Source organism: Spea bombifrons, chromosome 4 (genome assembly GCF_027358695.1).
Source record: "Spea bombifrons isolate aSpeBom1 chromosome 4, aSpeBom1.2.pri, whole genome shotgun sequence".
NCBI classification, from domain to species: domain Eukaryota; kingdom Metazoa; phylum Chordata; class Amphibia; order Anura; family Pelobatidae; genus Spea; species Spea bombifrons.
Window position 1 is genome coordinate 48295893 of NC_071090.1, and position 24904 is coordinate 48320796.

The 24904-nt window shown below is 39.2% G+C and overlaps 2 protein-coding genes across 5 annotated transcripts in view; both read right to left on the reverse strand.

Annotated features, from left to right (window-relative positions):
• The window catches only part of NAP1L1 (nucleosome assembly protein 1 like 1), a 151285-nt gene that overhangs the window by 82198 nt on the left and 44183 nt on the right, over positions 1-24904 (reverse strand). The gene's annotated exons all lie outside the window — the stretch shown is intronic.
• Positions 1-24904, reverse strand: part of OSBPL8 (oxysterol binding protein like 8) — an 86006-nt gene that overhangs the window by 41886 nt on the left and 19216 nt on the right. For 2 of the 3 annotated variants that reach the window (XM_053461965.1, XM_053461964.1), the window contains exons 3-4: positions 20123-20220; positions 6013-6046 (exon numbers count right to left, since the gene is read on the reverse strand). In XM_053461965.1, the coding sequence (XP_053317940.1) occupies positions 6013-6046; positions 20123-20164 (76 nt within the window). In that variant the 5' untranslated portion in view covers positions 20165-20220. The remainder of the gene's footprint in view (positions 1-6012; positions 6047-20122; positions 20221-24904) is intronic. The other variant, XM_053461968.1, reaches the window with a different exon arrangement.

Below are 24904 nucleotides of genomic sequence, written 5' to 3' on the forward strand. Positions count from 1 at the left end.
TTGCAGGTAACTGCTTGCAATGTAAAGCTGCTATATAAGGGTGTGATCTGTAAAACAAAGTAAACCACACTGCATGTGGACTTGAACTATTATATAAAAGCAGTTTTATCATAGTAATCATACATTGATGTAAAACACATATTAGTCTCATTCACATGCTGCCAACACGTGAAGCTGCTCTCCTCCGTGGCTGTATGATCATTGTGGAGAATGTATTATATTTAAAGGCTTCCAGGAACGAATAATGGTTCCAGAATGACATTGGTGTGACCCCAGAAGTCAAGGACTTTTCTGTGTACTCCACAATATGTGGCCATCTGAGAGTTGGTAGGATATATTTTATTTATTCATATTTCCTAATGAGATAATATCATGCAGGATAGCAGTTTACATTAGTTTTGTCCACGCAAATACAATAGCAAGAACTTAATAAATTCAGAACAATTTACTCGGCACCCAACTTAATTTATTTTCTTCTTCTGTTCAGCCATTAGTAAATCCTACCGTCATTATTCAAAAACCGATTACCGTATTTGCTCGATTATAAGACGACCCTGATTATAAGACGACCCCCCAAAATCTGAATATTAACTTAGGAAAAAAAGAAAAAGCCTGAATATAAGACGACCCTAAAGGAAAAAAGTTTTACCAGTAAATGTTAATTCATGTAAACAATTTTTTTTAATAAAAGCTATGATTGAGAAAAAGATTTTTTTTTTGTTTTTATTTCTTGTATTTTCCAACCTGTCCCCCAGTTACGCACATCTGCCCCAGGCTTGCCACTCCAATATGGCACTGTGGCCCATGATATGCCTTTTAACCCTCTATATGCCACTGTGCCCCATGGTACGCCTTTTGACCCCCTATATGCCACTCTGCCTCCAGAAATGCCTTATACCCCTATATCCCATTCTGGCATTTAGGGGGTTAAAATGCATATTATGGGGCAGAGTGGCATATAGGGAGGTATAAGGCATTCCAGGAGGCAGAGTGGCATTAAGGGAGTTAAAAGGCATTGTATAGAGCACTCTGCCTCCAGAAATGCCTTATACCCCTATATGCCACTCTGGCATTTAGGGGGTTAAAAGGCATATTATGGGGCAGAGTGGCATATAGGGAGGTATAAGGCATTTCAGGAGGCAGAGTGCTCTATTAAATGCCCCCTTAACGCCACTCTGCCTCCTGAAATGCCTTATACCTCCCTATATGCCACTCTGCCCCATAATATGCCTTTTAACCCCCTAAGTGCCAGAGTGGCATATAGGGGTATAAGGCATTCCAGAAATGCCCTACACACACACACACACACACACACACACTTACTTACCGGTGCTTCCAATTTCCTGCTGTATTGCCGGGGCAGCGGGTTGACATCTCATTCCGCGGCAGCCGGAAGGAGGTGGAGTTGGCAGCGGGGGTTTGTATGCGTCCGTCGCAAATACCTTCCCCGGCTGTCAGAGATCAGAGTTCCCCGCACCGGTGCGGGGAACTCTGATCTCTGACAGTCGGGGAAGGTATTTGCGACGGACGCATACAAACCCCCGCTGCCAACTTAACCTCCGGAAGCACCGGTAAGTGTGTGTGTGTGTGGGGGGGGGGGCGTTAAATTGGGGGGGGGGGGCGGCGACGACAGGAGGATCCAGGTCCCCTGCAGCGGTGCGGGGGATCTGGATCTTAGTCTCCTAATCAGACCTCTATTTGAGGTCTGATTAGAAGACGACCCCGATTAGAAGACGAGGGGTATTTTTCAGAGCATTTGCTCTGAAAAAAACCTCGTCTTATAATCGAGCAAATACGGTAAATCACAAAATGCACATGGAATTAAACGTGGGTGTCATCTGGTGCAAGTGATGCATTTATGGTTTCCATAAAGCATGTTTGAATTCCCTCAATGTATAGCCTGTGCCACTTTTGATGGGAGGCTGGTCCACTTATTCACCATCCTCTCAGTAAATGAAAAACTTTCTTACATTACATCTGTAATAAACTCTCCATGTGAACTCTGTTAAATCCCTTTTTATCCCCTTTCTTTTTTCCTCCAAGCTCTGTACATACCTAGCTTTCGATTGCCCTCATCTGAATGCTTTACAATCTGTCAATATCTTTCAGGAGATGGGGTCTCTGAGCCTTGAATCTATGCCTAAAGAACTTATACGCATGAGTCTGATTGAAAAGTCAGGTACACATCCTCAATAAAGTCAGACATCTTGAATGCAACAAAACACCTCCACCGCCATTTGTGCCATCAGTTTCTGATTAAGGATCAAGATCTTCTTGTGTATATTTAGCAGACTAAAAATAAATAATGAGCAAATATGTTGACTCCTAAAATATGCACGTATTCAAATAGTACATGAGGTCAAACGAACAACACCCTGCGAGATGCTTAATAAAAACACATATATGATGTCCCATCTACTCTAAAATATTCAGTTTTCAGAAGAAACAGCATCCATTATTTAGTCAAATAAAGTGCATTTTTTGCACACACCATTAGCTGGAACGGGAGATCATTTTTACCTTTTTGCTTTCAAAGAAAAAAGTACCTATTATTTTTGTTGAGGGCTCAGATGTTGCTGGACTCATTACTTATCACTAAACGCCCTGGGGGTAACTAAGTGCCTTCAGTCCCTGGGGGTCACCAGCTATGGGATTAGCAACTATTCTATTGAAGCACAAAATTGGTTTGATCCAGATGCCAAATCCTTAATGTCGGCTATAAATAATGGATCTAGGCCAATAAAGAGACTATTCTCAGACTTTTAGTGGGCTCATTACTAACCCTACGACAAGCAAAGAATTAAATGGACATTTTCACCAAAAAGTCATCATTTCCCATCTCAGAGCCCCAAGAAATCGAGTCTACTAGCTTTAGATAAAACAGAACGCATCCCTTGTTTCACTAAACCTAACCCAAATCAAAGCGGCTGGATAAAACATTCCTCTTCCCTTCACAGAGAGAGCTGAAGGAACTGCCTGTGTTGCACCATGAAATCCTGTGTGGGAGCTGCAGTAACGTTTCTGATTGTGTGCAATAAGCTAAAATGTATTTACAGTCTTTAGTTGAAGTTGATACCCTTTATTGGGCCAACACCAGAAGTGTTACAGAAGCTTTCTGGATGTCATAGGTTTCTTCTACTTCATCTACAGTAGGTTCCCAAAAGCTTCCCTAACTTTATATCTTTTTCCCATGTTGGCCCAATAAAAGGTGTCAACCGGAGACTCCAATAAGTCTTTCACTGAATTATACCCAAGTCCCTCTGTTTTATAGACAGTTCATATCTGATTATACAATAGGATCCGGAGAGATCTGGAACTGCAAACGATCTAGATTGCTGAGGACACTCTGAAGATGTGTTGGAAAGCAGGTACAAAAGACCAGCAAATATATCTGTTGGGCTTTCCCTGAGTGATGTTAACATTTAACACTAAAGTAGCTGTCCACTTCAAAAAAAATACTAATCCAATAACATCAATAAGTCAGTCTTGCATGTTAAACAGAGAGCTACTAGACTGTCCTTTCTTCTCTGCACAGAAGGTCAGGGATTGTGTGAAAATATATTCCTGTGTGTAACGGCCACTTAACCGCCAGCCGGCCAGCACGTTCCATAGATAGCATACAGCTGCACACAATACCAATAATTCTCAGTCTCTGTTGCAGAGTTTTTTTGTCACAAATGTAACCAGCGAGAATGAAGAAGCTGCATCACATTCTCACTACTTCTTTCATACTACTAAGACAACGTACAACACCCATTAGAGACACACCAACAACAGGACAAAGAACGTCACAAGTACTTACATCATGCCAGAGATATGTCCAGAAAAGGGAAATCCATTCTGATGCATTATGGTTTCTCGACTAGAAGACCTGCAACCAATCTTTTACCTACTGCGGCTTGACCAACATCAAACACATTGGCGAATGCAATTATTTCCAACAAAAGCAATATCAGTTGCGGTAGCCCCGTTTGATTCCCATAGACCAAAGTGTCTGAGTAGGGATTAGCCAAAGGGAAAAACGGCACATTAAAATCACATCCTGGTATTTTGCACATGGCAAAAGAGGGCTTTGGCCAGCTTATTAGGTGGATCCGAGTATAGGAATTCAAGGGAGTTTGAGAAAGGCAGTGCGAGCTATAGAAATGCGTGAATGGTCTAAAACAGCTGTTCTAAGTCAGTGCAAAACAGTCTGCTTTACTTGATGAGCTTTTGTTATGATACAAAAAGCTGCTGATTACCATGTGTGGCTATACTGTGGAAAGCCCAATAGGAGAAATCTCACAAAATATCACATTTTCAAAAAGGATGGGCTGTACATGTCAGCGATTATCTTTGGAACATTCAGGTTTCTGCATTCAAAACACAAACTTGGTTTCATTCCATATTCTACAACAATGGGCATCTTTTAAACAACTCAAGGTTTCCCTTTACAGAACAAGAGGCACTTAGAACACACAATCATCAGTACCTGTGGCACATATAGTCACTTATTTCTTTGTTTGAGCTCGTTACATTGATGATCTCATTCCAATGCTTTGTGATGACCATGCACGGTATTGAACGGGTTGTAAAATTGAGTATTAGGCAAAGCGGCTTCCACATATTTGTTAAGCATAGGGGGTCATTCTACCTGCTTCTTCTCTGTATTTTGAATGGTCAGACACCTAATAGTCAACATTTTCTAGTGAAGTATACTGGACAGTGGACCGTAAGTGTTTATGATGACAAAGTCGAACACTACTGCTCTAGGGTCATGTCAGAATGTGTCTGGCATTCAGTTTGGAGGGAACCTAAAATATTTAGTGAGTTTCAGATGCTTCATTAGCAATTAAAAACAACTGAATCATGGAGAAGGATCAAGCAACCTCTCTCTTTTTTTCCATCCCCAATTCACTTTACAAAGTCATTAAAAGGACGACGGCCCAGAGAACATTTCAATGGATAACTGTGCAACAATCTACATTGTTGTTCCTCACGTTAACACATGGATTGTGAACAAACGCCTGGTTGATCCCTTCATAAAAGACAAAACACTTTAATGGCAGATCATTGTGAAACTGAGTGCATAATATTTGTATCGAGGAACGCAAACTAATGAAATGTAATCCCCTACTTTTATTTTACAAATGTAAAATAAAAATGAAAGAAACACTCCAGAGAAATTCAGTACTTAATTGCTCTCTAACACACTATATTCTCAGACCCAACATGGGTATACGGCTGCTAATTGTCCTAATGAATCCAGCCCAGAAAAGCGATTTCTGTGTCCAAGATAATGGAAGAAAAAATTAAGGAAGAAGCTAAACCATCAGAACTGTCTTTCCCCCCCTCAGAAAAATTGCCATAGAATGGCACGACAAAAATACTGCATATCTACCAAGTTTACATCATTTTTATATTACCTAAGCTGTACACAAATCATAACATATGCAGAAGTATAAAAAATACTACCTAGAGAAAAGTGAGGAGGGGGGTGAGTATACAAATTAAAAGCACTTAACACAGAACGTCCAGAACATTCACCATCAGCCAATGGAAAACGTATGGTTGCACTACTGAGAGGCAAAAAGGATAAATATTAATAAATTATTAGTAATTATACAATTAAGGTTGAGTATCCCGTATCCAAAATGCTTGGGACCAGAAGTATTTCAAATAAGGATAATTTGGGATAATGGATCTCTCTTCTCATGTTTCCGGTTCTGAAAAAGGGAGCAGAAGTTCTCTGGGGAAGCCTGAACAACGGAGCGGAAGACGGGAGATGCTGAAAAGGGGGCAGGGAAATGATCTACCGACTACAAGACAGGTCAGACTCTTTCCTGTCCCACCTCAGTCGTCAGTATCCCTCATCTGAATTTTCTTTATCCGAAAAAAAAAAAAAAAACTGATTTCGGATCGTTTCAAATAAGAGATTTTCGGATAAGGGACGCTCAACCTGTATTTGCATATTTTACCTACAACAGAGAAGCTACGTATGTCTTTGACATAAATATATATGTGGGCACTTACGTGGCGATCCATGCGCTTCTTTATTCTCACAATGCTGTTGAATGTCAAGTGAATCAGAAGAGAAATCCAGCACCAAGGGCAAGCAACATGATGGGGGTAACAGCAGCATCAAGACAGGAGCGAGAAAGGGACAAAGGAAACACATGGTGTTAATTTGTGATCACGCATACAAAGCTGATCTAATAGAATGTTATCCATGCTACTACAGTGAGGTTATGCTACACGTGTACATTATAACCGAGCAGATTACATGCTCTAATAGGTTAAGGTAACAGGCAAAGCATGTTATCAAATACGTAAGCTTAGGCAGGCACATAGTTCACAAAAATTGTATACCATGAGTACATATATATATATATAAAAAGTATTCCCTCGTTAGTCCATAAATCTGTAAAAAGCAAAACATGTCATGTTAAAAGGCTAAGATCGATGTTCTGCATATCTACAGGTCTTTAATGCCAGATAAGCTTGAAATAGCATTTTCACTAATGAAAGAAGCCCAGACTTGAAGGCGTATATTGTCATTTTGACAGGTCAAAACGTGCTCTTCCTCCAGGCATTTATATTGTCAGGTCACATCCAAGCGCAATATCGCTGCTCGGTACACCTGCTACTCTCTACACAACACGGAAAGGAAACACCATGTTCCTTACTTCCTAAATTACATTAGCATCATAAAAAAATTCTGTGTTTCAATCTCTAGCAAGCTTAGAACAAAACATCTATTTTCTACCCATATGAGTAATATGCATGTGGCACAGGTTTCACAAAACACATTACTCCTCCTCCTGCCAAAAAAATGTCAAATTGCAAATACATATATTAGCGACTCAGTCTATTTTAGTAAATATTTTCTATAACAGGGATAAGCGTGTCTTCAATATTTCCTGGGACAGAAGCTGTTAACATAGAACTTCTCCAATTAAGACTAGTAGAAGAACAGTCAGTTCTACGCTGACATTTCTCTAATTGAGATATGCGACTGAAATGACAATTGAGAGTGTAATTAATGTATGCAGCATAAATGGCAGGTAACTGCTGTTAAATGACTAGAAAATGGCTTACATCGGGGCGGAACAATTAAATTACTACATTTTATACGTTTCAAAGCCGAGGCACACAAATGAAGAGACGATATGCATCCTGAGAAGCAAGAGGAGTGTTAGTGTATAACAAAAATATACACAAGTCATTTAACATTTTTAAATAGTGTATTTAAAAATCCTATCAGTGATTAATTTTTATAATTATAGGAGTAATTAGGCTCACATAGGTCTTTTCAAGAATCACTGTAGTTAAATGATAAATGTTTCACTTCCCCGGCAGCCACTTGCCGACGTCTGCCACAAAGCGCCAACAAGTCTACTGCATGATCGTGCCTAGTAAACGGTGGAATTCATTACCCTTCAAGACGTTTTATGCTTTCTAATGCTTTTAAGACATCCACTCTAACCCCGTACGTACATTAAATCTTATAAACACGTGTTACAGTACACCAAAAGGTCCCTTTGAGCACCATAAACCAAAATGGACAGCAAGAAATCTGTTAATCCTCTACTTTATTGGCAGTAGAAAATAAACAAAGGCCTCTCATTGAATGGAAACGCTTAATCCAGAATACGTTAATGTCAATGCTGCACAGAGGCTAAAGATCAAACTTGTTACAATCTTGAACAATAAAAGTATATAATATTTAAAGAGTCCACGACTTATGTAAATGGATCATTCTGCGACTCTAAGTCGAGTTTTACGTAACTCTGAGACATGCAATACAGTATCCGGCACCTTACGTTGCCAGTAAACTTGCGCATTCAGATTCGTAAATTTTCTTATGAAACTTCCTAGTTTTGTTAATACATAACTGTCCAAAAACGAGGAGGAATCCTAAACTAAACATATACCTCCTCCGTCAACCGCTTCCATGTCCCTCTTTGCAGGTCTGCTTCTCGTCTTGCCTCTTCTTGTTCTTCTGTCTTTGTCCGCTCCATTGCCAAAGCTTCCCTGGAGCGCTTTCACAAAAGGGCGGAGCTTCCACGCGCACCCTCTGCATCAATGGGAAGACGGAGGGAGAGGCTGTCCCAATGGTGCCCTGACACCACCCTTTTGCTGAAGCACTCCAAGAGGCCAGGATGTCGCAAATGGATTTGCCGAGAAAGAGTACAGAAAACCGCTCTATACAAACACATACCCCTAAACTCTACCAGAAAAGGTTTTACATTTAAAAGTGTATTTATCTGCCATTAATTCAGCTGTGGGTTCATTCTCATGGAAAACAGATTGGGGGTACAGAACGGCATTTAAGAACGCTTAAAAGGAAATGTTTATAAGATGTCAAAATTTAACCAAATTTGTTAATGATATACTACAGGGAATAAAATTGTCTAGAAGTTATAGAAATCAAAAAAAAAGTTAACCTGACTGAAAAGTTCCATTAAAAGCCTGCTAGATCAAATTCAGAGTCCTTTCCCCCAAACCATCAACTTTTACCAGCACATTTGCAGATGACAGGTTTATTTTGAGCTCTGAACATTGGCAGAATATCATGCTGTTAGACTTGTCATCATGCACACTCTTTGTCTTCTAAAGTAACAAACTGCAAGAGATCTATGTCAATGTTTCAGTTCCATAGCTTAGAACTTGGTATTTGTGGTAGATGCCAGCATTTCCATGTGCCAAGTATTTCCTTATAAATTTTCCAGTTTCTAGTATTCAAATGTGTTCCTCACAATCTCCTCTGTTCTGCATGATTCCCCTCCTCTCAATCCAAAGACATTTGCAGGAGAAGAATTTAGCCAGAAAAAAGGGATTTAAAAAGAAGTTTATTACGAATCGGACGTACACTGAAAGATTTATGGGTAATTATATTATACCATGAAAAGGAAACTTTAAAAATACCTTGAGGTCAACTAAACAAATAATGAAAACTAATGTTATGAAGGGTCAAATTCACATTTGGGGGTTCCTTACAGGACAGTTGAAAGGAGACTTGTGTTGCAGTCATTTAACTATACCTTAAGTAGGTTCAACCCCAGTGAGCACCTGCTGGAGGAATAATGGCCCCGCATAATGTGTAGTTAGCTCTGTGAGACTCCTTCAAAGTCTCAGCCGTTTAATTATGCAAGGCCAGCTAAGCCATTCTTACAAGAGAAACATGCATGTGTTGGCCCTTCATCCCACTTGTGTATTTATCAAGCATGACCATCATCAAGCCTAAACCTCAACTCTTCATACAAGGAAGAAAGAAAAAAAGGATCAAGTGTCAAACATTCTAAACTATTCCATCCAATGTCAATCCAATGTAACTTAACGTTATCAAAGTAGTTAGTATTAGCATTGTGGTCATTACAGCTTTCAAGTTGGCCATTTCTGCCCCCTAGTCTATTATTTTTGCGTTTGTCCCCGTTCTTGCAATTCGATATATTTAGGACTGGACTTCAACAGCATCTGCAAGAAGTTAGAGGTTAACAACTAAATATATTTGTATCCCAAAAAAGGAGACATTTAGTAAATGCTGAAAGTACACACAGACTACATAAAAATAACTTTTGGGCTTAGCGTTGACGGATACATCTGGAAACGTTCAAGAATTAATTTCTATTTCCCATGTGAAGCAGACACCAAGTAAATGCAGAAGAAAATCAAGTTGTTTGGCCACAGAACTGCTTCATCCTTGTGGTTTCACTAGGTCAAGCCCTGTATGTTTGCGAGAAGTATAATCTCACGGATAAACCATGTAGTAAACAAAGCCTACAATGTATTTCTGATCCATTTGAGGTTATTTGAAAGGACAAGGACATTTCTAAATGGATAGAAACAGGTAAGAAAGAAAATGTCCTAGCACTTCATTATAGGGCAAGGTGAAAGTTTTCCCCATTTATAAGGGAACTATTTTAACACTTATCAAGTTGAAATGTTACCTCCACCCATTCATATTCTTTATTAAAAACTTTACCAAATTGACAGATAAATGGCAGATATGAACGCAAGCTGCAGTGTGGCCAAATCCCAAGCTAGGAGTTTAACTTATTATGCCGTTCTACTCATTTTCAGAGGCGGAGATGGAACATCTAACTATTTTTAGCTCGATGCCTCATTAGAACCACAACAAACTGTCAAACGGCTTCCGAGTTTTGATGGACCAGTCCTCTCACACCGTAAATAACACATGATGCCTTTACTTATTCTATTAGTTATTTCCTGAAGTAGGCTTTTGATTATCATCCATTCTTTCTGTTCCAGGCTTCCGGTGGGGTATTTGAATAGTTTTATCTTAAAGCACAAATTGCAGTTCAGTGCTGGGTACATTTAATCTGATCGATGCTGGAAAACACGCACAGGAACTGGGCAATAAAAGCAGATTCTCAGGATGGGCACATCAGCTGTTACCAGGTTTCATCACAATTTCTCTACATCACTGTTGACAGCAGGTCATACCGCATGAGCCGGCATCTCATTGCAGCAATGTATGCTGAAGAAAATAATGCAAGCACCTATATTATTTTTTGGATGGTGAAAGCCCTCAGTGTTATAGGATCATACAAACTTATTTTTTATATATATTATATATATATTTTTTTATTTTTTTTTTTACTATGAAAAAAATGCAGGACACATGTTACAGAAAATAGAACTCTCTAGGTTTACCATTTTGTATAGAGAAGGCTTGAAGGATGTATCCCTTTTATGCTTTTCAGTTGTGTGTTCCCCTTTCGGTGTGTATATAAGCAAAATAGACTGAATCATTTTTAAACAAACTTCAATATGGGGCTGTTTCTAGGACGGTTGTTAGGGCTTTCCAATAGTTGTCAAATGTTAAGAGTATTAATTTATTTTAGGTGTTGTCCCAGACATCAGACATCTTATATCCTTGTTTCACAAAATCATGTGTAATTCAATACAGATTATACTAGGGTCAAAAGTTTGCAGTGATGGTGTATGTATGTATGTATGTATGTATGTATGTATATATACACACACGTACGTACATATACATACACCCAGCTCTTGCAGAAGAAACCCCATGAACTAGTTAAAGTACAAGTGTTCCTTAAACATCCCTGTCAACTCGTGATTTACTGAGAAAGAAAAAAATAAAAAGGTAAACAGATTTCCATAAACTTGTTTATATCACAAGGAAGTGTCAGCAGATAACTATACAGGATGAGAATGACAAGTCACGGGAACATTTTTGTTTTATTTTCAAATATCAATACTAACAATGTACTTATAAAACAAAAAAACCTCACAACGAGAAAGCCTATCAGATATACAGAATCCAAGTGAAGGGTTAGCTCCTACGCAATACACACTGAACTAATAGATCAAACCACAACTTAAAAAAGAAGCTTTTTTTACCTGCCCCTTATGCTTCAGCAAGTGTCTCTTAATTTAAATGAGAAGGCTTATAGCATGGGTATTCATTATCTATTGGACAATTGAATGAATAACTAGGATGTGGTGCGTTTAATCTTCCACTGATGTCAACAGTTAGCCATTAAACTGTTCAAAGCACGGTAACTCATGGTAGTTCACTGCACACATCAATTAACCTTTTACTTGCGGATATTTTAAGAGTACAAGACTGTATACTCATTACAACTAGCATTCAATTAAAAACAAAATTACAGAATGAACCTTTAAAAGGCATAATTGCCTTTAGTTGGAACAAGAAAATGACCAGGGTTACTGGCTGCAAAATAACTCGCATAACTTTACCAGGTTGTAAAGAACGTTATACTCGCATATTTGTTGTGCGATATCATAGAGTGCCGGTGAAAATTCATATTTTTTGCATGAGGATTCAGACACTGCACATAGAATTGCACCTGACTATCCAAATAAATGGGATTTTTTCAGGACAGCTGGGTCATATGGTGGTCTGTGGGGACTGTTAGCATTTCAATAGTACATTCTCCACATCTAGTACCTTGACCCATAATTACCATGTACAAATATTAACCAGCCAGCACACCAAGACATTTTTGACGATGGTTTGCTTCTAACTTTGTTGGAACGGTTTGGGAAGGCCCTTTTCTATTCCAGCATTAATTTGCTCCAGTGCACAGAGCAAGGTCCATAAAGACATAGTTGGATGAGTTCGGTGTGGAAGAACTTCACTGGCCTCACAGATACCTGACCTCAACCCAATAAAACACCTTTGGGATGAACTAGAACAGAGAATACAAGCCAGGCCTTCTCGTCCAACATCAGTGCCTGCCCTCACAAATGCTCTACTGGATGAATGGGCACAAATTCCCACAGAAACGCTTCACAATCTTGTGGAAAGCCTTTCCGGAAGAGTGGAAGCTGGTATAGCTGAAAGGGAGTGGGGGAAACGTCATCTGAATATTTATGTATTTAGAATGAGATGTCCACCTTTGTCCATACAGTGTATTATCTCTGCCCTCTAAAAAGTAATGCTCATTCTAAAGCTTTATTTAAGAGCAACACTTCCACACAAGAACAAAAATGTATTGCAATACCGGTAGCACGGACATGGTTAACGTAGAGGAAGCCATAAGAATATTAGCAAAGGTAAAGAAATAAAAAGGCATAAGCATAATTTTCTCACATCTGGCTGGGCTTGTGTGCCTTTAATACTCTCTAAAAGGCTATAAAATGAATCCGTGACGCAAATGGCACAGACTTCTATTACTTAATTTCCTGTCACTTTACCCTCCTCCAGTGTTTCATTATTTGCTTTTTTTTTTTTTTTTTTTTTTTTTAAACCAATACATTCTACCATGAATCCACATAAAGAGGCTTCCATCCTCCAAGAAACGCTTAATATGGACTGAATCGCGTGGGGAACTTAATATTATTTATACATCGTACCAGTCATATTGCCACCCATAACATTACCAACTGATATGACATGAAATGGACTCTTATTCCTTTGTGCAATTAAGAGAACCGAAGCTTTCTCTCTCGTGCTGCACCTGTCCCTAATTTGTGACATTACCAGCAGATTAAACATTTTTTGTACTTTTTGGCCACTTTGGAGGAATTTCCTCTCCTTGGTTTTTACTTATTAAGCGGCACCGTATGCAGTGTTATTTACATATTGCTTTAAATTCTGCTAACACAACGCATAGATCACAACATACACATATTATACGCTACATGACCAAAAGTACATAAGTAATTATTTCAGCCATACATATTGCTAACAGATGTATAAAATGAAGCACAGGTTTGTCATGTACATAGACGAGTTTCATCTCCCAAGGAGGTGGTGCCTACTCAACAACACATCAGAAGATTCTCCATACAGTATGAGTAAGCACACCTACCATTTATTATCAGGTTATCATCATAGATGAGCTGTAATAATCGAAGGCTGCAAAATGTGACATCATGTGACATCAGAAAAAGATGCACATATTTGGCTCCCCCTCTGAGCCTTAGAGACTTAAATTTGAATGAGACAACTTTTAACGTCATGCAATGTTCAACCCCATGTTATCTTCTGTGCATTTGCACACCAAAGCTGCTTCGAATGAACGACCAAGGAAATTATCTTCAATGCCATACAAAGGGAGGCATCACTCAATGTTAAAGTGGGAAAGCTTTGTCTTATTGTAGAAAGAATCTACCTAAGGGAAGAGAACCAATGCATCAAACATCAGATCATTACCACCGAGACCTTTATCACAGAACACAGATACTTATGGACACATAAAGATGTGTTTTGCAGTACAAAAGATTCAAAAACGGATTGATGTGTGTGTGTTTGTGTGTGAGTTTTCCACAATGACAGGGGCATAAGGTAAATGTGTCTGAAGGACAGCTCTTTTGCCCCATAATGGTGAAGTTCAGCTCTCTTGAGGACTTAAATGATAACACCCCATTTGTCTTTTGCTTTATAAATTAGTATTTATATGTAGTAACACACAGGAAATGATGTAAAGGAAAAATGTGTGAAAATGTTACATTAGCAGTTATTTGGAAGGAAACAAAAAAAATAAAAATCCCATGTGCTAGACAGAGAAAATAATGCATTCATATAAAATGACAGGCCCAGAATACACCCGATTTACATAATTATACCAATAAAAAGCGGTCTATAACACAGTGGGTATTTATATCGCTGTACAAATAAATATCTGGAACCATGCTAGGATTCTGTTCTGTTGGCAGCGGTTTGGAGAATATGATGCAGCACATATTTGCTTCTTCACATTCCTTGCGGATATTAACTCTGTAGATGTGATCAAGAAAACTCTGCAGCCCAAGGTTTCTTTAAAAGGACCTCCCCACTTTTAACAGATTTCCAAAGCTGTCCCACTCTTCTCATCGTGATAACCTCCGTGATAACATTGTGCCTGATACATAGAGCTGCAGTATTCTGTACTGAAAATGTCTTCCTATATAATGGCTTTTGCTGCTGAGGGGCAAACAGGGCCTTGGGGGACGCAATACCTGCACATTAGAGCTGCGACACTGCGTGATTTGATTAGTCTAAAGGAAATAAAAAGAAATAAAGCAGACTACAATTTTCCTCTCAGGAAAAAAATAAACCACGCCATCACAAGAGGAAGTTCTCCACAGGAAGCCACTCGGAAATGGAAAATGTAATGATTCTTAGTTGACAGCTGTTGTGCAAGATTTCAAACTCAACAACAGACCACAGACAGCCGAGCAAACTGTCATTCCATGGCCAATATCTGCCAAGATGACAGCTCAGGGCAATTCATTTCCACACCAATCAAGGAACTCTGAACCTAAGCTAATTGCGTTCATTAGTAACACATATTAATTAAATTAAGCAAGGTTCTTTAACGCAATTTGCAAAAGGACACTGGTGCATTTTATGAAGACAATTCCAATGTTGTTAAAGAATAACTCATCAGGCAAGCAGACTACTAAAGCTCACCTATCTCAGTCAGCCTGCTGGGTCTTCAGGCCGCTAAATACTATGGTTTGTGCTTCATTTATGATCCTGCATGCCCAGAGATGTCATGGGCTTCCTTTAGGAGACTGTGGTAATTATTTATTTATTTATTTTTTTATATAGCACCATCATATTCATAAAGGAATTTACAATAATTTTTTCCAGGCCCGAAATATGTTCCTTAAAACATATCTGTCCCGCAGGTACTAGGGGAAAAAGAAGGCCCTTAAGAGTTTGTGGTTTACCAAAAGGCACCAAAGATATCTGTGCCGGCAGTGAAAAGCCCATGATGGAGGACTATCGTGGAAGCAGAGAGACATGTTTGCCATCCGATGCAAAAATCTTACTGCTAAACCTCCATTACATATACACAATGAGGTTGGTAAAGACATGCAAGGTTAGTAAGGGGCATATTAGTTTTCATATTGGTTTGGTACAAAGGGAACGCCGACCATCTCACTGGATCATATAAATAAGGTCAATAAGCAAGCCTGTACCATATATTTGCTGCCTTTCTTCCTACTGATGACTTATGCTTGCGGTTTCCCTGCCTTGGGAGTTCAGTCAGTAATAATGTAGTACAACATGGAAATTGTGCTATACAATCGAACAGCCACCGTTAGAAACATTACACAGATCGAATTTATTCAATCATACTATCATCAACTCCTCAATTCACAGAACAATAAACAAGGATATCTAATCTTTTAGAGGCCTTTAACAATAATTATACCGTTTCCTCTGTATCGGATGATAAGCAGTCAAGTAGGTAAACAGGATTTATGACATCAGTCACATGATAACATGGTGTCACACCTAAAGAGATCCATGCAAACAAGGTCCATGCTAGAAATACTAGATTTGCTGTAGTTCCATTTAATAGGTTGTAATGACCTTTATAAAAGTGGCCAAACTGAGAGATTAATGTCCTGCGGAAACCTGCAGTCTTTCATCACCGCCATCAAGTCAATTATAATCACACAGTAACAAGACGTGACTATATCAGGAAGAGACAGGAATATCATACATGGAAACAAATGGTTGCTTTATCTACTGGCTCAAAGATCGCCATTTTTCCTCCACTTTGTAACTGGCCCAGTGCTGGAGCTAGATGATCAATTCAACAGAGGAGAGCTGGTTATAGCTGCTAGTTCTATATTGCATAATAACATAATATTCTCAGGGGGGGCAAATAAGGTAACAACTCTAGCATAAGAAAATGTGCGCTATTATATCTGTGCCTTCTGGCACCACGGAAACCACTTCCCCAACGGCTCTATGTTATGCTAGCACAAGCATTCCACCAGCTGCAGCGGGGAGTAGTGGCAGCCAATCACAAAAATATATCATAGATAATATATAATATCTGAACACTGATGCTTTGCTACCTTATATGTACTACTGAACATATGAAAGTTGCATACTAAGTTTTCTTTGTTTCAGCAGAGGTAGCCAGGGGAGGACAAACTTTTGAAATAAATAAATAAATACTGGTTTGGAGACTAAACTGATGCTAGAAGTATAAAGCAACAAACCCTATAACCAATAGAACAGGGCTATATAAACCAGTACTAATTAAATTAGATACTTAGCCCATTGTTTTGAGATAAACCAAAGTTAACTACAAATCCTACATGGCTCTCTGTGGGAATTTAGGAGCACTAACATGAGGGGGAAAAAAAGGTACCAAAGCCAAGTCATTTAGCAAGAAGAACAAACGCTCTAAAACCAATCACTTTCACCTCCAGTAGGGGTCAGGGTCTCACACTTGGACCACAAGACAAGTGGTTGGTACTCATAGTAGGGGCTCCCTGCCTAACCCTCCTGACTTTCACACAGTTAACTTTATTTGCAGATCTGCAGACTTGCTATCTTGGCCCAATAAAATATAAGTCACAAGTTATCCAGGCCGCGAATGTCTCTTATTCAGATAAAGATTAAAAGAGATGAATTGACTAAATTTCTCTTGTGTGCTGTAGGGCTGCAACTTCACCGCCAGGTAAGTGCTTTACATTTGTTTATGAAGAATGCAAATTAAATTACACAGTACTTTAATATGTATTTTACTATGGTGTGGGTGCCAAGTAGAGCCCTGCGCGGGACTGCTTTTTCAATCCTGCTCCCGCTGATTTGTGGCCATTCCACTCCCACCACATTTGTGGCCAATCCCGCCCGCTCCCGCCACATTTGTGGCCAATCAAGCCCACCTCTTTACCTGAACCGCAGATTTCCCGTGCAGTCCCGCAAGGCTGCCCTCGAGTTGCTCCCTCACAGCGTCTCTTCTCTTGTTCCGCCCAGGAACAAGGCGGAGTCACGGGAAGTGACGTCACATCACGTGACTCCGTTTTGTTCCTGGGCGGAGCAAGAGAGGAGACATTGTGAGGGAGCAGCGAGAAGGCAGCCTTTGGGACTGCGCGGGATTACCGGGACCCGCAGGTACAGCGCCTGACCGCCCGCTCCCGCCCGCAACCCCAGCAAGACCGCACGTAAGTTTTTTGATGGCCCCGCCTCCCAATGCAGTCCTCTAGTGCCAAGGACATTAAACTGTCCCTTTAAGTAGACATAAGGCAGTATCTTCGCCCTGTTTTAACTTTAATTATTTTCCTATGCAGCATCATGAGCAGATTGGGTGATAAAGAGCTAAGTCCTTCAGGTTTGGAGAAGTGACGATACCTTTACACTTCAAAGCAATGGAAATCATCTCAATCATATACAAGAGACGTTTATGCTATTCTCACATGGACACGGTAGTCTCAGTTAAAAGAAGAACAAATTGAACATTCAGACTAGTTATATTATATCCGACACCACCTCTAAAGAAGAATGTGTATTAAAGTACTCCGAGTGCTATAATATGCATTCCGCCAAAATGAAAATTAAAGAAAAAATTATAATACGTGCTTACCTGACACAGAAGTGTCTATCCCCTGGTGCCATTGTTCTTGCCACTAAATGGCTGCTTAAAGTAATCAATGGCAGGAATATGTTCCCATTGAAATCAATGGCAGCACTTTCCACACATGTGCATTGGAGACTGGACAGACCTCACCTCCAACTTTCCCTGAGCCAGCACCGGAGCTAAGTATATCACATCAACCGAACACATATTCTGCACGTAATTAGCTTGCAGAATCCCTACATGCATTTAAAAAATAAAAAGGAAGCCATCATACTCTAAGTGCATATGATGGCTGGAGCATTCCTTTAACAATTTAACTTCAAGGATTTCACTCTAAATTCTGCAACAGGTTATACTCTACATAATTAGTGGAGTTGCTCAAAAAATTTAAGCTATGTGAGATCACCTATTTCAAAGGTTTAAAAATATCTATTTCAAATACCCCTGGATCTTCCCAAAATAACCTTTTCAAAAACGTATATTAAAATTCACAAATCGATAGCTTTTACAAGCATACTATCAAGAATGTGGTTACATTCACAAATTCCCAAATGGAAACAAATACAACATAAAGTCGAAATAGGGATTTCACAGATTACTAGAATAACGGAAAGCTTGGTTTAATACATATCCAATAAAAAAAAAAAGCCACACACACACCACATATACATTATATATATATATATATATATATATATATATTTTATATATCACACACACCACATATACAGTATAATGTACATATTTCACACTTCACTACTAGTTGATCCACCTGTGCTCATGTAACAAGACCTTACACTACTGGGGGGGACATCAAAAGATGTGAATCTAATTCTGCCCCGGTTGTAATTTAGGTTTCTTTTTCATATTTTGAACTTCTATCACTCAGATCAACAACAAAAACAGGTAATGCATAATATAAACCATACCCACAAACAAATAATGCTGACCCAAAGGACAGAGATGGAACATGCAATAAGAAGTGTTTACTATAAATATAAAAATGAACCTGTATGTGTCTACAGATCAGAAGGAAACACACACAGTATAAAGCCACCTCGGCTATAGAGAATTTTCCTCGTTACTTAAAAAGTAGAATTTCAGCTATGTTGCTTAATATAACTAAATGTACATTTATTTTTAAAGTAAAAAAATAAAAATGACAGATCTAAGGCTGATTTGCTTATTTTAGTGACCTCAAAGTTTTGTCTAACTGGAAATGTGTGATTTCACAATCGTTTGTCTAACTTAAAGAGCGCTTTATACAGTTGCACATACAAGATATAATTCTTATTATATTATATTATATATAATAATAGTAAGTAAACGAGAAAAGCTACATTCTAATTCATGACCCTAATCATATCATTCAAACATGGTCTCTCGACTCACCAACGGTCTTCTAGGTAGATTCGCCACATTCTTCAAGTATTTTTTCTCTCTATGCATGTTCACCTTGCCATGCAGCAACTACATGCTTTCTACACAGTGATCAGTACTGTGACCTCTCAAAATATGGCCGTTCCACCCCAAGCTACTTAAGTGTCCTCTGTTGCATCATTAGATAACGAGCATCCAGTCGGTATTACATCCGGCCATTATATATTTATAATCTGATGGTTCTGATCACAAGCAGAAGACCCTCACGCTGTTGCCTGCCTGTCCGCTGCCAACTTGTTGACCTAGTTTTGAAGCCATGAACTCCGAGAGACCTGACTGTGTCAGTTTCTGCATTTAAACCCTAGGTGCACTTTATCACAATGAAATAATCGCTTAATGGAACAGATAAGTGTCCTTTTAATCAGATCTTGGTCTGCTGCTTCCATTAGGGCAGTGATATCAGTATTCAATTTGATGGAAAACATTTCCTTATACAATCAACAGTAATAAAAGCAGAAGTTCCATATAAGTTTGGTAGTTGAGGCTTACTGTAATGTTTTTACCGATTAGTAAAGCAAAAAAGCCATTGTGTAAACTAAACATGGACAGCTTACACAAATAATTCCTATTTCCCCAAAATACTTTAAGGCCAAACTACAAAATGTAACCTTTTCGGAAAAATAACTCATGAAACTATTAAATTTCTAAAACCAGTTTCAGAAATAAATGAAGGATTGTCATAGCAAAATCACGCAAGAAATCAACTCGTATTCTTCTTGGCAAAATATTTTCTAAAGAAAACAAAATACGGAGCATTGCATGTGAAGAAAACATTTTTTAAGACGTAAAAAGAAAAAAAGTTACACAGGCTGGAATACATTATATGAAAAAAGACGTTTGGAACTGTTCTTGGCAAGTAATATTTTAAAGTGGCTTACCGGAGTTCTCTCAGATTCCCCTTCTGAGACGACAGTCTCCATGTCGGCTGCTTCCTAATCTGTAGTCAGAGATGAGCGATCCCAATGCCTTGCATATCCTATAACAAGAACAGAGCAGGTCAGCGCCGGAGGGCTCGTACTCTCTGGCAAGACAGAGGAGGATATAAGTGCTTATTTCTGTGCCAAACGAGCAGATCCGGTCACCGGAATTCTTCACCTAGCAAAAATGCATGAAAACATCCCCGGTGCAGACAGCGAAAGCTTCACTGATTAAGGCTTGGGTTTATTTCAAAGTAAGTGGGCTCCTGGCTGGCTGATGGAACATCTGCTGCAATGAAATCCTTTCGTCAAATAGAAGACACACACACTGATTTGGAAAGCAATCCTCTCTGAGCGGTTGCAGTAAATACTGCCTTTACACGCAGCTTTTATTGCTTCCAGGTTACCATCTCAGCTGTCACAGAGAAATTGGCACTTCACCCCTACAGCTCGTGTCTGCATGTAACCTTTTTTTAATACGAGCAAAGAACTCTATGCACCAAGTACACCGTCCATGCCGGCGAGATATAAAAAGCAGTAAAACGTTTTGCCCTTTATTTATGGAAGGGAAACAAAACCAAAATCATACGCTTCACCTTACGCCACTAGTGATTAGAGCCTATGCCAGAAACACATCACACATGTACTCTACGCCTGCCTCGGTGCACATGAAGCGTATGGTTTTCTTCCTCCGGGATAATTACAATCCACGGGAGGGGTGTTTTGTTGTTTATAATTAATCCTCTTCTAGAGGATGGCAAAAATCCCAATCACTGATGGTTGGGCATGATGAGATTTGGAGTTCTCCAACAGTTTTCTGTTCTCCATCTGGCTTAGAAGCGTAGCTTTCCATGTATGATTGGACAACATTAATAATAAATGCAAACACTCACACAATATCAGTAATGGACATTTCAACAGATGTTTTGCCAATAAGTGGACCTTTGCTACTCATAGTGAAGTCAAGCTTCTCACCTGCAAACTCACATTTTACAAAACAAACCCCCCAGTATTGATTGGTTTAACACGGGTCTCTGATGCTTAATTCACCATTACTTGTTTAACACAGGAAGGAAAGGTCACACTAAGGACTTGTCAGCACTTATATCTGCCTCAGTGTCACAATCAGGGCCATTTTTTCCTAGACAGCTCTAATTTTTACATGTTGCTGAGCACCTATTTAGTGTTTCCCTGCATTACAGGGGATGTATAAAATGGATTGAGTTATTTATTCCCTTCCGTTAATGTAGACATCCCACATACTATACAGCAGAACGATAGGTAATGAGCAGCAACATGTCCAGGAAGAAAAATATGGCCGATATTGTAACCCTAGAAGATCCACCAGCAGTGTGAACTGAAATTGTAATCAGTATGTTTAATCGGTATTTCACCAACTGTCCTTCTTGCCACACTTGCTCAGGAACGTTACTTTTATCATAACCATGGAGACTAAGGGCATAATTAAGCACTTCGAACTTTAACCAGCAGGGGCAGACTAACCTCTAACATTACTTTTCATACTGAACCACCATTGGCAGTGCCCATACAATAAAACTCGAAAGCCCTGGAAAATGAAGGGCCAAATTTAAGTTTAAATGAAAATGTTGGATTGGCCAACAGCGTTAGAAGGCAGGTGGAGAGGGGGATCTTATGATGTACGAGAAGAAAAAAAAAAAAAAACACCACACAATTCAACTCATTCTCCTTCGACGCTGGTATTAATATTACCCTGCAAGGCTTTGTCATTTTTCATTTGGTGTGAAACACCTGTACTCGCTGTAACAATTCGAAATATAAAGGCATTCTGACTCAAACTTCTGTGACAGAGTTATGAAGTGCCTTTTTCCCCGCATCTACGGGATCCCTCAAAATAATCCTCTCGACGCTTGCGTTCAGGCACATCCAAATTGCTTTTAAGATTGACTATTGTGCGGTTCCAAACCTCTATTTTCTAGACGCCCTACCTTATTGAGAACTTCTACTATAAAAGTAAATTGGTTTTATACATTCAATAGTACCCAAGTCTTTAACAAGCAAAGCCTACAACAAACCAGCCGTTTGATTCATATAACGAAAGCAAATTGCTTCCTATACCGTCGAATAATAATAAATAACCTATTAGTATAGTTACTTCATAAACCCATGCAATAATTTACGGCGGTATCCTGGAGGAAGCCATTATTATTAAAGTACAGAATAATGATTAGTCCTGTCACATATGACCAGCACCATAAAGTAACTTGGACAAACAAGACATATTGACATATAAGCTGAAGTGGAAAAGGCCAATTGCAAAACTGCCGACCCTAAAAATGCTATAATTAAGACAGTCAATCCTACGCATTTTAACAACGCCATTGCATGAAACCATTTTCTGTTAATTATGCTGAAGGTAATTTATACCATTCAATTCTTGCCATGCAAACAAGAATAGATTGACAGGTGTCAACCATCAAGTGGCACCATATGATTTGCTATACATCAATACAGCTGCCTGGAAAGGGGCCACAGCATTAGACATTCTGTGGCAACATTGCCTTAAGTGGGGAGCCGCGTTCTCGAGGGGAGATCATGCTGCTCTCCTCATGGTAGTCTAGTAATTAGACATTTTCTCAAACCATTAAAAGGAAAACTGTCACCGAGCAATTTCAATAAAAATAGCATCTGCACCTTTCCAAAATGCATGTTAATGTCTTCATACTTGAAAGCAAAGTTATTTGTCAGACATCTAGGGGAAAGAACTTTTCTTTCAGACTTCATCTCCAGAGCACGCTATGAAAACTGCGCTAAAGGGACAGTCTGCTGCCCCAACCACCATCTCCGTTCTCCACCGCTTTGGGCTACACAATGGAGTAAATCATGGCAAGTAATATAAGGAGCTACTCTGCCATCATGTGTCAGAGTGTAAATAATGATCAGCCAGTGTGTCACATACTTTATTGCATTTAGTGTCCCTGGGACATTGTGTGTAAGGATCTGCTATCACACACTTTAGCCCTTTTGTGCATCTGCTCTCAGACTCTCTCTTTGTGTACGTCTTTCTTTCCAGCACACAAAGCTCCACTTCTGTCCCCTAAGAGAGGGAGAATTTGGTGTATTTACAGACACTAAATGCCAACAAAATTAAGGGAATGAAGGTCCAACTCAACAGTTGTACCTTTTTAGAGTATGTTCCCTTGATAAACACACTAAATTCTTATCATACTGCCCTGCAATACACTATGCCTCAGGCTTAATTTTCTAGCTGTACCCTCTGACTAATTAAGGTTATGTAGAAATGGACTTCATTTGCATAAGGACTTATGAACGTTGTCACAAATTTCACTCCGCATCTCAAAACAGAATACCTGTGATACATAGGTAAAATATTTTTTGTCCTCAAAATTCAGTTTTGAGATGCACATACGCTATATAGACAAAAGCATCAGGACCCCTAGCCATTACACCAACAGGGACTTTTATGACAGACATTAATATGAAGTTGGTCCCCACAGAAACACTCCACAATCTTGTGGAAAGCCCTCCCAGAAGATTAGAAGCTGCTATAGCTGCAAACGGTGCCATAGTATATATGGCAAAACAGGTTGCTGGCTAGACCTTACATGTTTGATGCCTCATGGCAGGTAATCAGACGATGTAACCTGAAGATTAGACAATGACCTCAAGAGATGCCTTGATATTGAGTCATAAATAAGTTAACCAGTAAACACCAGAAATGCTTTCTGCAAGTTTCTAAATCAAGGGAACAACAGAGTAGCATCAACAGCTTTCAAAAACACTCCAAAACATGTCCAAATGGAAAACCATTTCAGCCACTTATTAGAAAACAAAGTTGAGCAAAGACAAAACCCGCCAAGATGTAATGCCTGGCTACATCAACGTCACAGCTGAAAATCTCCACGTCCACACTCTGTTTCAGGAAGGATTGATAATAAAGTGTTTATCATGAGTGAAAATGTCTGTACCGCAGTAAACCACGTGCAGAGGTGCTGCTCTGTAGACTGTGACAGTCACACTTGGAAAGTAATACTAACATATCAGAAAAGGTGTTAGCGTTTTTCTCCCCAGCATATGTATAAGCCATTCTGGGATTGATACACGAGTACTAGGACATCTTCACAGGTCACAGTTAGAAGAAGAAGAACACAGAACATATAACTAATCACTAGTGAGCTTGGATGCCATAACTCCAGTAGCAAATCTGAAGGAACTCATTTCTTTATGGTTTTGCTGTAGTTAACTTTTCTTATTGCTTAATAGCAATACATATCATTCACTGAACAAAAGAGTATGAAGGCATTGGCAAAGAAAACCGCTTACACATTCTGTTCTTGCCTTCTGAAATATCACAATGACTCAAAAGTGTTACACGTGTTCCAGAACAATGATTTTGTCACCGCATACCTCAACTGAAACCGAAATAGGCAGCTCTTAGTACAGTGTCAGCTTTACACAAGTTACATACCATGACTTTCATGTTTAATCAGAATATGTACTAAAGTGGTGTAAAGCATTAGCCATTTTTCCAGCAACAGTAAAGTGATTTGGTAGGTTTTTTTTTTTTGTTTTTTTTTTACATAGAAAGTAAAATTGCCTTCTCTCAACAGGCCCACATTTGCAACCTTCAAAACCTCAGTACTATATGAGGGTGATGGGTTTATTCACTAAAGAGGGAGTTGGTCTGGAGAGTTTGCGAGAGACCTGCATAACATGTAATTCAAAGGATGAAGAAGTCTTACT